This window comes from Rhamphochromis sp. 'chilingali' (genome assembly GCF_963969265.1).
Source record: "Rhamphochromis sp. 'chilingali' genome assembly, chromosome: 8".
Lineage (NCBI taxonomy): Eukaryota > Metazoa > Chordata > Actinopteri > Cichliformes > Cichlidae > Rhamphochromis > Rhamphochromis sp. 'chilingali'.
This window is the reverse complement of record NC_137935.1, coordinates 39,266,395-39,282,309: the sequence shown is the minus strand read 5'-3', so window position 1 is coordinate 39,282,309 and position 15,915 is coordinate 39,266,395. Positions and strand designations below refer to the sequence as shown.

The window sequence follows — 15,915 nt, the reverse complement described above, 5'->3', positions numbered from 1 at the left end:
CACTGAGTCAGTTGACCAGAGAGTGCAAAAAATGTACATTTTCACTCAAACTTAATTTGTGTCTCTTTTCATGTAAATCCTACTCCTAAGATGATTGAAAAAGAAAAACAACTATTTTTATAGAGCAAAAAAGAGCAAAAGAAATTACGATTTCTAAAGGGAACGTTTATTTTATTTTTATTTTATTTTATTTTATTAGTATTTTCCTCAGATGTGTCAAATATATATTTTCTCATTTGACTGTCCACTGAGCTGTGAGCCAGGGGGCGGTAATGCGCCTTAACATTGGTTGCCAACCAAGAAGAAGAAGAAGAAGAAGAAGCTGTGATCCAGGAGGGAGGGGGTGAGTGAGTCCTGAGTGATTCGTTCATGCTATGATTCAGCTCAGGAAAGGAAGGGGTGAGTAACTCAAATGTGTTGTTAGCATGTTAGCAGAGCGATGCTACTGTGAGCTGAGAAACTATTGTCTTGATGTGAGCTTCTACTCGGGGGGTTTTCTTCCAGTTCAGAGCAGAAACGTTTCTGTTAAGAAACTGGCTGTTTTCCCCCACAATTTTAATTATAAGCTAGATATATTTCTATTAATGAAATTAGTTTGCTAACAGCAAAAGGGACGAGTCAGTTGGACTTGTGAATCATGATTCACAAGTCAGTAAAGTGGTTCTCGAGTACTGAACGGTTCGTTCATGATTCGCACATCACTATTTCACAGGCTTGTCGGTCAGATTTGGAAAGGTTGATCTACAGGTATTGAATTTCTTATCAGAAAGACTGGCAGACCCTGTCGACAGGGAGACATAAATAAAGTAGAAAGTGTAGAAAACACGGTGTTCTATGAAAAGCGCCTATGACAAAAGTGTGAAATTTGTTTTGTAATGTTTTATTTTATTTTTCAAAGAACAAAACAACTAATTAAACCATTTAAGTGAAAGTTTTGCTTAAAAAATAGAACACAAAAGATCTTGAATAAGTAGATGGCAGTAGTGCGGAAAGAAACGAGAACATAAGGAGCACCAGCTGCTCCTGAAACATGTCTGAGGTCTACTTTGGAGGATCCCACACTTCTCATTCCTGTCATTTGACGCCACTGTAGCAGCACAATCTTCCAGTTTAATGAGACTGAGGTCCTAAATGCAGCCTTACAATGAACATTGCCTAACAACTATTCAGAGAACTGCTCGTGGATGTCACTGCCACAGAAGGACTGGGCCTTCTGAGGCCTTCCTGTCCCACTCCACAGAGAAGGGATTGTCTTAATATTTTCACAACTTGTTCATAAATATTAACTCTTTACACCAAAGCATATTCTGTCCATGTGTTCATTTGCTATTGTGAAGGTTACATTGTTTCACTTTTCCAAGTTTTTTTGCGCCTTTTGTCACACTTACCATTGTTTCTTTGTTCTAAGCCTCTATGGAAGTCAGGTGATTGGGAAGGGGGCCGCCCAGCTTTTTCTGACCTTTATGGTTGGTATGGTCATTTCATATCTAACCTGATCAGGTTAAACCAAGAGGCAGGGTGTTTTTTCCATAGGAATGTTTTATTCTGTTTGTTTTTCGGGTTGTGGAAAAATTTCACAGGAGTATTTGTCCCAGAGGGCGACATTTAGCTGTGCAAATGAGTGAGTCGTGGGATTAGTGAGTTTTTATAGGATTTTCAGGTACTCATGTGGATTTCTAAATTTGCTGGCTTAAACTATCGTTACTGCCTAGACCACATGTGTCGAACTCCAGGCCTCGGGGGCCGATGCCCTGCAGGTTTTAGATGTGTCCTTAATCCAACACAGCTGATTTAAATGACCTCCTCAACATGTCTTGAAGTTCTCCAGATGCCTGGTAATGAACTAATCATGTGATTCAGGTGTGTTGACCCAGGGTGAGATCTAAAACCTGCAGGACACCGGCCCTCGTGGCCTGGAATTGCCCACCCCTGATACATACTGATGACAAATTGAACCAAAAATGTCATACTTAGATTCATGAGACCTACTGCCACTGATTCTCACTAACCAGTTCCCTTTCTTAAGAATGGCTCCTTCACAATCACCCTGTACCTCAGACCATTTCTGATTATGCTTCAGTGAACACTAGAGGGCTCAACTGAAGGGCCGGCTGCATCTCTGTGTCAGGTCTTTGCAGGATTTTTTCCACCCTATTTCTTAATGGCATGACTTTCAGGTATTGATTGCCTGCTCTGTTTATAGTGGATGTGTCGGTTCCTCTCTTGTCCTCCACTTGTCCAATTTTGTCAAATGTTTTAAGGACACTGCACACAGTGTCAAAATATGGCAGGATTTCATCTAATAGCTCATTGGTGCAGACTTGGCACCTATAACACACCCATTTCTGTAATATATCTATATAACCCTATATTATTGCTAATATATATTTTGTAATATATCTATATCATGGCTAAAGCATTTGATGGATGCAAACTGCATTTCGTTGCCTTGTACTTGTGACATGTGCAATGACAATAAAGTTGAATTCTATTCTGTTATCAGAGTTGTCTGTTATGTGTCGACTGCACCAGTTTCTCCCTTGAGTCAGGTGTCTTGGGTCATGGGTCAGGGCTTTAACATTCCTCTAAAAATGGTGAAAAACCAGCCAGTGTCCCAGGAAAAACTTCCAAAGGAAGTCAGAACACCTGGAGAACTATTGTTCAAAACCACTTTTTAAAAAATAGCAAGAAAGTCTTTGGAAATCAGAAGTTTTGAACAACTCCTGAAGATGATGTAGTGACAGAAGTTCAAGTTACAGGCAGGAAAAAGCTTTTAAAACTTGAATTTGGGTCCAAATTAGTTTTTGATTTGTAAAAATCAGATTTGAAGAGAGATTCTAAGGAGAAATTTATTTATGCATCATAGTAGCTTCACAAGTAAATTTCCAGTTCCAAGGACAGCAAATGTTAATTAATCATTTAAAACGATGTAAATTAAATGACTGAATTTAGGATCGAAAAGTCACATTTGTAAATTCAGTTGCACAGTAGTCCAAGTAATTTGTCATTTGTTAGTTCGAGCCGTTATATTTTTAAGGATTAATCTGAGAGATTGTTACGTTGCAGTCTTTGCGATTTAGGAAACTGATTTTTCTTGTTAAAAACAGAAATGACAGAAATAAAATTGTACATTTAAAAGCAGAACTAAGATTAAAGACAGCGCAGTGACACAGGTTCACTTTTCCTTCTCTTTTTAATAACAAAAACTGCATTTCAGTTCCATAAAGAACAAAGACCCCCCCAGTGACAGACGAGTATAATGTTAAATGTGGAAAAACTGGTGTTCATCATCAGGGTCTGATGGTGGGGGCTTCCAAAATGCATTGAGATCAAGCTGGAGAGGCGCAGAACGACAGGATACATACATTCCACATCCTAGAGGTTGTACAGGGTAAAATGCAGACGTGGTACCCATGCTTTACCTAAAATATCTCAGTTTTACTCGTAGTTCAGAATGGTACAAAGTTTCAGGTGGCTCGCCTTATTTATCCCTCTTCACCCTTTATGCAGAAAAGGCTTTATGTGGCTCAGAGCGCCCATGACAGGGATGAGGGAAAACCGAAACCCAGACGTGTCTAGAAAAGAAAACGAGAACAGTACATCGGAGGAACAGTCCAGAGACCGCCGTTATACAAAGAATGTATTCACACCTGTACAGAGGAGTAGGCCTGTGTCTGCTTTCACAAGAAGGCACCTCCTTTCCATGCTGACTGGATACTACTGGCCTTAAAGCACACCTGGCAAGTGCACGTGTGTTTATATATGCTCGTACATACAGTACATACCCCGTGAGGACTTGACGGGGGGGCGGGACGATGTGGATTGTGACAAATCAAGTCTCACAAAATTAGGAGAATGAAATCTGAAGACATTACGCTCACTCGGGAGCGCTGAACAAACATGACCTCAACAATGAACAGTCCTGGTAAAAAGAGTTCTCTGGAAAGATTTGGAGCTGCCAGAAGTTTTATTGTAGTCTTTGGCACACTCCTGTTGTGCCCAAGGAGGGTTTCCTTATCAAACCCTTGGCAGACTTGAATACAAATTCATCTATCTACATATAAAGATTTGTGCTCTTTGACTGACAGGCAGGGCGTTTGATATCCACGCCCTCTCCCACACACTCACCCTCCTCTCAAAAAGAGGCTAAGGGAATAATCACATGCTCCACAATAAAATATATACAAGTCTGCAAACATGGAGTTTGTGTTTACTCAAAAAAAGCTACAGATTCTGACGAAGCATAAAAAGCTGTAGTTTGTTTTTAGTCTAAGGAAACATGTTATTAAGGTAACTTGTCAAGTAAATATGACCATTCAGTTTAAATCCATCGAGGTGTAAAGTGGACACCCGACTGGCTGCTCAGCGAGGCAGTGGTGACAGAGTCTCTGATCCACTCAAGTTCTGGGTTTCTTTTGGATATCTGCCGCCACCACACATTAGCCTCCATCCCTCATGCTGTGAGTGGCATGATCCAAAGGTTTCAGCTTTCTATGCAAACGCTGACATTTTGTATTTTAGCTATTAGTTTGAAAATCAGCCTGAATGCGTCACATGCAACATACAGTTAGTGTACCTGAAATCCAAAGATTTAGTGTAACACTTCCAGAAGGTTGGGAACAATCACAGACTGAACAAAGACATTTGTAGAAGCTGCAGGAACCGAATATTCCTACGCACCAAGCCACTCTAAGCAGAGGAAATTCCCATGCCAGAATCAGGATGACTCCCAGTGACATCACCAGGGAATCTCGGAGAAAGCTCCAATCTGTGTCACACTACACAGACTGAGCTGCACTCAGATAAATAGATCATGATTAAAGCTGTGGCTTTACAGCAGCTTGATGATCATCCCACACACAGCAGGTCGATTTTGAGGCTCGGAGCAGAAGTGATCACGTTTCCACCTTCCTCCTCCTCTCAACGGTAAAGTGCATGAGCTAAAAATACAAGAAACATAAAAACAAAGCAATCACAAATTAGATGTTCCTCCCCCCCAGACACAGAGCTCTCCAGCTGTCTGTAACAGTTTAATGTTAAAGTCCACAGAGTTAGATCTGTTACAACGAACAACAACACGCTCCTTCAACTCCAATACTTGAGGTTTTCAGGGAGAATCCATGTGCATGTGAACCAATAAATAACAAAACGAACTTCTGAGTAAATAACGGACACTGACAGGATTTGAAAAGATGAGCCACTTCTTATGGAGCTCGAGTCTGTCGAGGTCCCGTGAGTCCTCTTTGTTCTGGTAGAAACGAATCCCCAATGTTTCCGTCTGATGGCGGTCGACCATCGTGACATAAAAAAGTGCACCTGAAAGGGCAAGTTCACCTACAGCCAGGTTCAGCGTCTTGTTTCCGGATCTGCCATCATCTTTGGTTGTAGATTTATGCGGTCACTCTGCGATGCAGCTGGTAAAATGAAGTCATGATAAACAGAGATGGAACCTAGCCGATGAAAGGTGCTTGAACTGCTACACAAGGAATGAGGGCTTTGTGGGAACGGTAATCAACAGTCTTAGGACGTGGTCCCTCTGTCTATGATTTCACCAGCTCTTCTACTCATACAGTGTGACAGTACAGTAGCACAGAGCTGAGATCCTGCGGTCCACACTGGCCTTGTCTGCAGGGAACAGATACAAAACAGGAACTCGTTAATAGAAGTCATTAGATAAACGTGGAATGCACAAAAAATGCTGCAATGTCTCATGAATCACAGCGCCATCCTGAACACGTCTGAGTAAAACATCCCCCCAAGTTCAACTGCTTAAGACGGTGAGCTCGTGCTTACATTTCATCACGTTTTCGATGTCTGTGGGGTCTTGGAGGATCTTGGACAGGCCGTCCAGGAGCATGGAGGCCTTGCTGTAGCGATAGGCTATGTCCTCCGTCTGCTTGAACATCTCATCGAGAGCTGCTGACTGAACCTGGAGCACGCACACGATCGCATTAGCCTCACCAGCACCAAGTCTATCTGTACAATAGGTTTGTCACTGCATACACATGAGACCCACCAGCTCCACTGCGTGATTGTAGACGAGCTTCTCTGCGGTGACGCTGTTGATTTCGTCCACAAAGCGCTGCTTATCAGAGAAGAAGTGGTTGAGTTTGTCGGTCAGCTGCCTGCACAGGGAGATGCAGCTTTTGTAGCGCTCATTCAGACTCTTGACCACTGAGAGGATAAAGGGAGAGCCTTTATTAAACTAATAAAGATAAAATACAAAGGAAAAAGGCAGCGAGGAAGCCGAAACATCCTTACCCTGTTTGACGGCAGTGGAAGGGTTGAGCTTGGCAGATTTAATCTGAGCTTTGGCCAGATGGAGCGAGGAAGCAAGGAGCTGAGCTGCCTTCATGTAAAGCACCAACTGCTCCACCTGCCTGTAGGGGGCAGCACAACCACAGCTCGTAAGACAAATGGGAAGTGTTTACAAACAAAGGGCCCTATGATTACATGATATTAAAAACTATATTACTTAAAAATCAGAGCAGACTTAAGTTTCTTACCCCCACTCTTTGCTCAGCTGGCTGATCTGGTCCACAACCACGCTGTCCTGGGGAGGGTAGAGGGATGCAGCCGAGATGCCGAGCTCTGTCCCCCCGGCTCGAAGCGCCGCCATCTCCAGGATGCAGTCGGTAAATGAAAGCATCATCCGCAGGTGCATCAGGGTGTCTGTGTGCTCACGCTAGGGCACGGAAAGAAAGATTGCAATGAAATGTTGAAGAGGAGAAGAGACACTGCATGAAAAGAATCAACCACTTCTTGTAAGGCACCAATCCCTACTTCTCACCTCCATCAGAGTCTCCTCAGGAAGTTCTGGGGCTTCAAAGGTGATGAACCCCTCTAGGCTGGGAGGAGAGGTCCCATACGGGACGTACCGCAGGCTGCTGGGTGCCCCCTCTGCCCCAGGGGCCAGCTGCCCACCTCCGTAACCTCCTGGAGGAGATGAGCCTATGGCCATGCCCGGAGGAGAGCCGACATAAACCCGACCACTGACTGAGCACAGAGAGCCTGCTGAACTGTTGGAGCCCACTGAGGGGACAGAGAGGAGAGAGCATGGCAGAAAATTTTAAGCTTTCCTCCTAAAGCTCAGCTCTGCAAGAAGGTGGCGGGTTTCCCTCACCTGAAGTGGTGCGTGATCGGGTGCCCAGGTGGCTGCAGGTTGGAGGAGTGCTGCTCTTGGGTGGTGAACCCACAGTGAAAAGGACCGTACGAGGACTCGCTGACCCACCGTGAGCGAGCGTGCTTGGACCTGCGGGGGCTTTGGGCAGGAGGAAATGTGCTCGTTACTTCTGTCGTTCAGTGAACCGTTTATTTGTAAACGATGTTCTCACGGCTTAAACTGGACACAATGTTGCTAATTTCACACATGCAGAGTATCTGCTCAGTGCTCATACCTGTGTCCATGGGCCGCTCAGTATTCAGGCTGTCACTGCTGCCCTGATAGGGCTGCCCACCCAGAGTGATTCTGATTGGATGGTCAGACAGACGACCTGTACTGACAGACCTGTAAGGAAAGTGCAGATGATGTCAGCAGAGGTGCACAGCATCATCCTTTCACAGTTAAAACACTCTTAACATCTTTCATGTAAAAAGGAAATCAATCAGATTTCCGGGAAGTCTGAAATTGAGCCAGGCGAAAGATTGTCACTGCATAAGAACACCAACTGATCAGCTGTTTTTTATTTATTTATGACGAATCTCACAGTCCATGTTGTAAGTGACTGCACTGGACTGTCCATATGTGCATTTATCAGATTTAACAGCTCCAATGGAAGCAGATTTGGGTGCTTCTATACCTGCCAAATGTCCGGCTGCCCTCAGGAGCAGCTGGTCGCCCGGCGAGGAAGGGGTTGCTGTGGTGTCCGCAAACATCGTGTGCGTCAGCCAGCATCCTTGTGGGTTGGGGGCTGTCTGCCAGCGCCATCAAGTTACAGGAGGCTTGTGTTTTGGGGATCTTAAATGGTGCTGAAATGGTCTGAAAAAGAGACAAAAAAGGTGAAGTAACCTAAATTTAACAGCTAAAAGCATACTTCTTCACTGAAGGGCACTCACTTTAGTTGGGGAGCCAATGATTGTGGGCAGTGGGGACTTTTGAAGCCAGTCAGACGTGCGAGGGGAGGAGCCCAGCAGCTTGGTGGGGGAAGAACCAAGGTTGGCGGGGCGGCCAAGCTGCGGGGAGTGACTGCAGGAGGAGGAAGGCTGCACAGGGTCAGACAGCTGCTTGTGGAGCTTCTGCCTGGTCTGGTAGACCTCAGTAAGAATGGGGGCGCTCTGAAGCCGAGCCCCCAGGAGCTGAGAGGATGGGATGGGGGAACCTAAAGACACAGTGGATTAGAACCAATACCAGTTAGTAATCATCCATGGCTTAGCATCAAGTCTACCATTTTCCCTACAACCTTCCACAGAGTGTGTGCTGCTCATTTGTGTGCCTCTTCACACAGGGGACAAAGCACTAAAATCTGATTCATCATTTAGGACAGTGAAGCCTCCTTCCTGGTCACCATGACAGCAAACCTCTTGACACAAACAGTGAACAAGGCGTAAGACATGTGCGGAGCCAGAGACTCTGAAAATGGCCTGGAGTCATGGTGACTCATGCACTTTCCAAAAATTAAGTCATGTCACTAGCAAGAGAATCAGAACTCAGAACAGCAGTTGTTGTCAATTCTGCTTCTTTTAAATGTCAAACACATCGTTGTTGGGAAGGGTTGTATACTGTGAATCTCCTTTTTCATTACAACTGTACCCACAGCACCTGAAACTGAAGGGAACAGGACAATACAGAGTGAGATAGCCCTGAGAACGAGCAGGGAGCCTGAGAACGTACCTCCTGAAGAACTGCGGCTGCGGGGTTCCTGGTTCTGTAGGTGACAGCAGCAGTGACCCAGCTGCTCAGGGATGGTGCCCACTGCACACAGAAAGAGCTTAGATTTGTCAGGAGACTCGAGAGATGTCCCCTTCATGTCTGGGAGGTGTCATTAAACGTAAGCTTACCGAGAGGTGAGGGCGAGTAGGGCCGGGAGCTTCCAGTGGAGAGGCGGCGGCCCACAGTCTGAGGGACGTCTGCGGAGCTCGGAGACCCCGAGCCCACCTTGGGAAAACCCATTGGACTGGTGTTAGATCGCCTCACTGTGCCAGATCTGAAAAACACAAGCATGAATCTTTAATTATACAAAACAGACATGAAGTAACAGTCTAAGCCAGTCTTCCTTTGGCTCATTTCATCTTGTGGCAGTTTGCAAACATTTGTTTGGCTGCTGAGACGACTCACGACAGCTGAAAGTTGGCAGTTTTCAGTCCGATACTAAACTGTGTAGTCTACTCAGTCGTCTAAACATGAATATCACCATCATCAGCTCGTTACACATTCATGGTGCTTCGTGTGATGACACAGATACCCCACATCATCATATCTGTCAAATGTGGGTAATATGTTTTGGTGGTACAGCTGTATGTTCCTCGCTGCACTTATGAAACCACGAAGGCAGGACGAATGTCTGCAGGGCTGAAAGAAATAGTGATTCCATGCAATGCAACTGGTAAACTGCAAAACATAAAACACAGAATGTTTTTTAAAATTAAATTAATATCTTTTAAATTTGCACAGTCGTTTTTTTGGAAAAACAATTGACACGATTCTCATCCTTGTATTAAAAGAATCTTTGTGGTGATTCTTTATCACACGTGTTAATCATGCACGTTAAAGTGAAACATTACAGTTTGACTGTCCTGTGGTTAAAACATAAACGAACACCTGAAATTCACCTGCATACGTTGTTCACGTAAATTGTGCTAAGAAAACTCAAAAAGCATCAACCTTTCATCAGCTGCCTCCTCTGCACTCCCCACCTAATATTAGCATTTGTGTGCACTGTTCTGCTGCTAATACAGAGGAAAATGAATCCACAGATGAGGAGGAATGTAACTAATGTTGCTCCTGCAGTGAGAACAATAACACTAACCATCTGACTCTGAGCTGAAAGTAGAACCGTGACTGAAGATTTGAATTTGTCTCTGACACTTTGTTCAGCATTATGGGAGGAATTTCACTGGCAAAGTAAGTAAACCACCAGACGAACGAAATTCTACAGAGAAGCTAACATAATAAACTTCTAATAACAGAGCCATTAGCAATGCCACAGTGAGTAGCTCCACATATTTGATTTGGCAGGTTTTTACGCGGGATGCCCTTCCTGACATAACCCCAGAGGGATCTGTGTCTCCTCCCAGGATCCGATCGAGGACCTTTCCCTTGTTAGGCGAATATGTAAACCACTACACTATCGTGTAACTAGTTTCCCTGAGAAACAACGTGCCATCCCTTCTCTTCTGTCTTCACGTGAAACTGTCAACAAACCCCTCAGTAAGGCCATAAACTCAAGCAGGCAGTTGACTGATGTAATTTCAGTGAAACCTTATGGCTGATGAAATAGTTGTGGTGAGTTAAGCATTCCTCTGCAGTTCATCATTGCCACTCGATAAGTTGACTGAGCAATCCCAGCAGAGTCCTTACCTGGGGGAGCTGTAGAGTGTGGTGTTCGGGCTGCTGGACAGATTCTGCTTGATGCGCTGGTAGTTGCGAACCTGCGTAGGAACTGGAATGGGGGTGGTCTCAGCCCGCGGGGACACCATAGGCGTCTGTCCTGGGGTGGGCTGTGGCTGCCTGGAGGGGACGAAGTGAGAAAGGAGCGTCGTTAGCCAATGTGTTTGAAGTTGCTGCTGCTTGCTTGTTTGCGTGAAGTTGTCTGGAGTTTCAATTGTCATGGTAAGTCCAAAAGTTACAGCTTGTGAACTTTCACAGCCCTGAGGTCTTTGTTTACGCTCAGATGGAGGCAGGTTGGGGAAGTTCAGTTTTAGCCCAGCCTCTCAGGGACAGAGGCTTCCATGTAAACACAGGCAAGACCAATCAGCTTCAGACTTCACTCTGCTTGGGGCAGGACTACATGTAGGGGCAGCCAATAGCACGCATGAGGGCGGTCCTCTGCTGTACAGACACGGGAGGGGAAGTGCATTTACATTCTTTTATCATTCCAGAGGAGACAAAATGTTCTGAGCGTAAGGTAATGACACCTAAACAGGGCCTTTAAAAAAAACATCCTATATGTTCTTAATGTTTTTTAAAGGTGACACGAGTTAGAAACCCGTTATGTAATAATGAAAGCCTGGGAGGGTCCATAAGGGAGGGAGGGAGGAGGACACGTGAGGCTGGACTAGTCCAGACAAAGAACCCGAGAGCAGCTGCTTTGTGGCATATCTGCAGTTCTGAGAAATAAACACTAGCACGTGCTGCACCACTAGCATGTGAGGTAATGAGCCTTGTTGAAGCGATCCATTTTCTCTAAGCTGCTAAAAGCTTTACTGAGCCCGGCCATTGTTAATATGGAGAAAGGTGTTGCGTGCTGCTGTTATTGGCTTTAAAAAGGAGAAAGAACATTTGGTCAGTGAACAGCTGCTCTTCAAAAAGAGCCAAGAGTAGAAAGAGAGCGAGGCTGTATCTTCAAACTCAGCTGCGTCTCCGACGACCTGGTTTTTAAACCATGTCAGCATCTAAAAAGTGTCCTCATTCATCACCATCACTTGCTTTGTCTGTTTTTTTACAGTAACAATATCTCTACACGCTCCTCTCGCTACCCCCAGGGTCCACACTCCCTTCCTGTGCCACCTTTCATCCTTTCTCTGGACTCCAATTCAGGACAAAGAAAACAGGATAAACAAGGCTTTGGTTTTGGAGAGTGTGCCTGCTGTTTCCAAATTGCTAGGGACAACTACTGCAATGAAATGAAAATTGGTTCTTCCTGTGTGTCAATGATTAACTCATTTATGTAAGCACTGAAGACTTATTGTTAAGGGGAAAAACAAAACCATGAGAACAGTAGAGGGAGGGAGTAAAGCTGGCAGCAGAGGGTGTTAGAGGGGCACAGCACAGAATAGACACATAGGAAGCTGAAATGGAGCAAGTGTGAGCAAAACGGGAACAGAGAGTACTGAGGACCGTTGGCTTGGAGCTGGTTACACATGAAAAACAGGAAAGTAGGGAGACGAAGTGCAAAGCATTGGGGAAGGACAGGGGCACGAGAAAGTAGTCACAGAGAGCAAGCAAATGTATGCAAAATACTACACAAGGTAGTATTTAACTCTCATATTAACCTTTAACTTGAATTTTGGGTCTGTATTCAATCAAAATACTTACGGGTTTTACCATCTATCTATCCTGCTGAGTTTGAAGTTGTCTGCATTAACAGTGTTAGGCTAAAATGTGTGCTCCATTTACCAGGGTTTCTCCCCAGGGTGGCTGCTGCTTGCACCACTCTGCATGCAGGGGGAGGGGCATACACACACACTGGTGCTCAGCTGTCTGTAGGGTCAAATGGTGATTACAGACAACCTGAGATGCCACGGCTGTAGTAGCTGTTCATGTTAAACGTTCAAGCCTGCCTGATGGCTGCATTGCATCGCAAAGTCTGTGTGAATGAGTCCATGCAGTCACAAAACCACCGGCAGAGATGTGCACACCTGCAGAATGTAGAAACTGTGCGTAAGAGGCTCGGAAAAGCATTCGTGTCAGCATCGCTCAGAAGACAAACAAGTGCTGCTCGCCTGGGGTGTTTTCCCAGACAGCATTAGGGGTACGCTGCATGCCTGCCGCAGTAATCAGGTCTAACATGGGCAGTGAAACTGAACTCAGCTTTCTATAAGATTGAGTTCACCAAACATTCTTGATGACTAGTTGCAAACAGCTAACTGATGATTTGTTAGAACATCTGTTACAAACATGGTTTATTTGAAGAGTTTCAGTCAGTTTTCAGCACAGAAACAGCGTGAAGGTTACAAATGATCTGGCCTCTGACTGCGCACTCATGTCTGTGCTCGTCCTGCTAGCCCTCAGTGCAGCTTTTGATTTGGGGACCATAAATTTTGATTACAGAGATTGGAGCACGCCACAGAGATTTATAGGTACTTATAGGTACTGCACTCCAATGGTTTGAATTCTATCTAATAGACTCCAATTTGTTCATGTAAATGGGGAGTCGTGATCCATGCTACACATGCTTTGCTTGGGCAGTATCATCAAAAACTAGTATTTATTAGTTCTAGGCTGGACAAGTCAGTCATTATTTATCAGGCTGTCCTAAAATCTCCTTGAGAGTACAGGACAGAACTGGACAGGGACTAGAAAGACAGAGCATATCCCCCATACTGGCTTCTCTTCTCTGCCTCCCTGTTAAACGCAGAATCAAATTCAAGATCAATTTAAGAGTATTTTAAAGTAGAATGGGAGGCAGAGCCTTTAGCTTTCAGGCCCATCTTCTGTGAAACCAGCTCCCAGTTTGGATTTGGTAGACAGACACCATCTCTGCTTTTAAGATCAGGCTCCAAACTTCCCTTTTGGATAAAGCATATAGTTAAGACTGGATCAGGTGACCCTGAACCCTAATCCCAATAATGCCTTGAAGCACCTGTTGTTGTGATTTGACGCTATATAAATGCAATTAAATTAATAAGGAACTTAATCAAACTAAACTGAATTAATGAATCAGTGTGGGGTTGTGTGCAATTTAATACAACATCACAGGTATCACAGGTAGGACAAGGAAGTCTGAATGTATTTCAATATGGACTATCACATTACTGCAGTAAGAAAAACACCAGCTGATCAAAGGGAATAAACTTAGGAAGCATATGGAAGGCCAAAAGGAGATGAAAGCCGTGTCAACGGCAGTGTGAGAGTGTGTTTGTGTACAGTACTTACTATAATAAGACCAATATTTATTCCATAAACTGTGTTTGCGTGTGTTAAAAAAATGCAAGAGAGGTTTGGGGACTCTTATTCGAATACACACAGTCCTCTCTGTGGGTCTGGTGCTGTTTTTAGCACAGCACCACCATGTTGTCTGGCTCGGTATCTTCTTTGTAACCGATTAATCACGAAGAGCTGGTAGTGGGCAGGAGCGTTCAGTCAAGATAAATAAATCGGCACCATTTAGGGGTTACCCAGGATAAAGCTGGAAGCAGGCTGTTTGTCAAGTGCTCACAGAAATAGTGATACAAAGAAAGAAAGTAAGCCCTGCTGACACAAAAATAGATCATATTAAAATGGATAATATGAGCATTCAAACATGTCTTTGTGTGAAACAGTCTGACTCATCGTGACACACTCCTATTGTCCTGAAAATATCCAATTCACAGCCCACAAACGGTGCCTGGTGGCTTAGTGACGCTGGGCTGCATTCAAAGCATCTCCAACATCCAGTGAGGTAACAGCCTTTTTTATGAATCACACTTAACTGTTGTTAAACAAAACAAATAATTACTGAAAAAAACAGATGTGGCGTGTCAGCCCTACCACAGCTATGTCTGGAAAACCTCCATTCACCTCAATGTGGCCAACTCTAACCCAGCTCATCTTTTACATGCCACCTGCAGTCAACAGGGGTTTAACATTATAGGGCACAGAATTCTGGTAGCAGCAAACCACCTGTCATCTAAATGGGGAGCAAGCACACAAACAGCAATGGGTAGTGAAAGTCAAAGCTGAGTGTGAGTCTGCTGTGGCTGCTCTTTGGTGGCTCATTACTCTCTGCAGTACTTCAAATTGATCCACTGTTTGGTCCAAGTCTCTCTCTGCAGACACACTTTGCTAGTTCTGCTCTTCGGGCTATGTGCATACAGCAACACACGACAAGTGCCAAACTTGCTGACAGAAGCAGAAGTCATTTATGGTGAACTTTCAGTTCTCTCTTTAGAACTGCATTTTCTTTTTCGGCTGATAATTATTTTGGTAAGGTCAGAAAATTCAACCTAACTTAAGCAGAATGTGTTGCACAGCCTCGTACTCACCCTCCACACATGAGAAACTCGCTGGATGCCCGACGACCCGGTCCCATTGGTTGGTCATCTGAGGATGAGGAAAAAAGGAAAGAAAACAATCATTAACACACACACACACACAATGTCTGTGAAGGTTCTCAGTCATCCAGGTCATCGTAGTCTAGGAGAAGCTTCTTCAGTTAAAGAAGGATGAGAGGTGAAACGCCTTCAAGCAACTTAAAGAAGTCCAGACGCTTTTGTTTCCAAGCTCCTTAGACTAAACACACAATGTTGTTGTACAGCAGTTACAAACAGAGGTGAGCAATCTCTCGGTTTTCTGATGAAGAGTTGAGACATTTTTAACCAAACAGAACTAGTCTAATAAAAGTCCAGTGAGCTCTGATAAATTACTGACCGTTACATCCTAATGGGGTTTTTAAACGACTCGAGGGTTTGAGTAAACGGAACATTTAACACATTATTCTTTGGACAATTCTAACTCACACTATTACTGTCTGAAATGTAAAATGTTGTAGATTTACGAGTAGTCTTAGAAATAGTTTCTTTTTTCTATTAACAAAAAACCCCCAAAACAAAACAAAATCTTAAGGAAATATCAGGTGTGCTGGAGTTTGGTTTACACCAGAGTTGCACTGTAGACTACATGGTGCGACATGCTGGTGCTACAGCTGTCATTACTATAGCATAGGTTAGCAATTCCCATAAAAGCTGTGATTTGGTCAGCTGTTATATTGAGATCACACGTGAAGCACATAACTCACACTGGTGTAGTTGCTGGAGTCTTGGAGCATTTTATACTCTACAATTAACTAATGGGAGAACCACTTCTGTCTACAATATAACAAGTGGTCTATGTCAGTCACCTTCAATTAATGAGTACATACTTCTGATACACAGTAAATAAAGACTGAGTTCAGTTTGCATGTGTTACAGCCTGGCAGTCCCTCCAGCTGATACCATGAAGTCACCACATGGTCTGCACACAGATCCATGGATATATGTATAGATTCCTTTAAAATTACAGATAATGGAATGGTGCTGAAGTTATGTCTTTGATGTTAAATTATCATTTATCGTCGAATT

General features: G+C 44.1%; 1 protein-coding gene across 1 annotated transcript in view; it reads right to left on the bottom strand.

Moving 5' to 3' along the window:
• Window positions 1-3,174: 3,174 nt before the first annotated feature.
• The window catches only part of ulk2 (unc-51 like autophagy activating kinase 2), a 33,784-nt gene continuing 21,043 nt past the window's right edge, over window positions 3,175-15,915 (bottom strand). The window contains exons 14-27 of the mRNA XM_080890292.1: window positions 14,842-14,899; window positions 10,517-10,666; window positions 8,998-9,143; window positions 8,831-8,911; window positions 8,056-8,318; window positions 7,800-7,978; window positions 7,398-7,507; window positions 7,124-7,261; window positions 6,791-7,032; window positions 6,507-6,685; window positions 6,262-6,380; window positions 6,017-6,174; window positions 5,794-5,929; window positions 3,175-5,625 (exon numbers count right to left, since the gene is read on the bottom strand). Of these exons, the coding sequence (XP_080746418.1) occupies window positions 5,561-5,625; window positions 5,794-5,929; window positions 6,017-6,174; window positions 6,262-6,380; window positions 6,507-6,685; window positions 6,791-7,032; window positions 7,124-7,261; window positions 7,398-7,507; window positions 7,800-7,978; window positions 8,056-8,318; window positions 8,831-8,911; window positions 8,998-9,143; window positions 10,517-10,666; window positions 14,842-14,899 (2,024 nt within the window). The 3' untranslated portion in view covers window positions 3,175-5,560. The remainder of the gene's footprint in view (window positions 5,626-5,793; window positions 5,930-6,016; window positions 6,175-6,261; window positions 6,381-6,506; window positions 6,686-6,790; window positions 7,033-7,123; window positions 7,262-7,397; window positions 7,508-7,799; window positions 7,979-8,055; window positions 8,319-8,830; window positions 8,912-8,997; window positions 9,144-10,516; window positions 10,667-14,841; window positions 14,900-15,915) is intronic.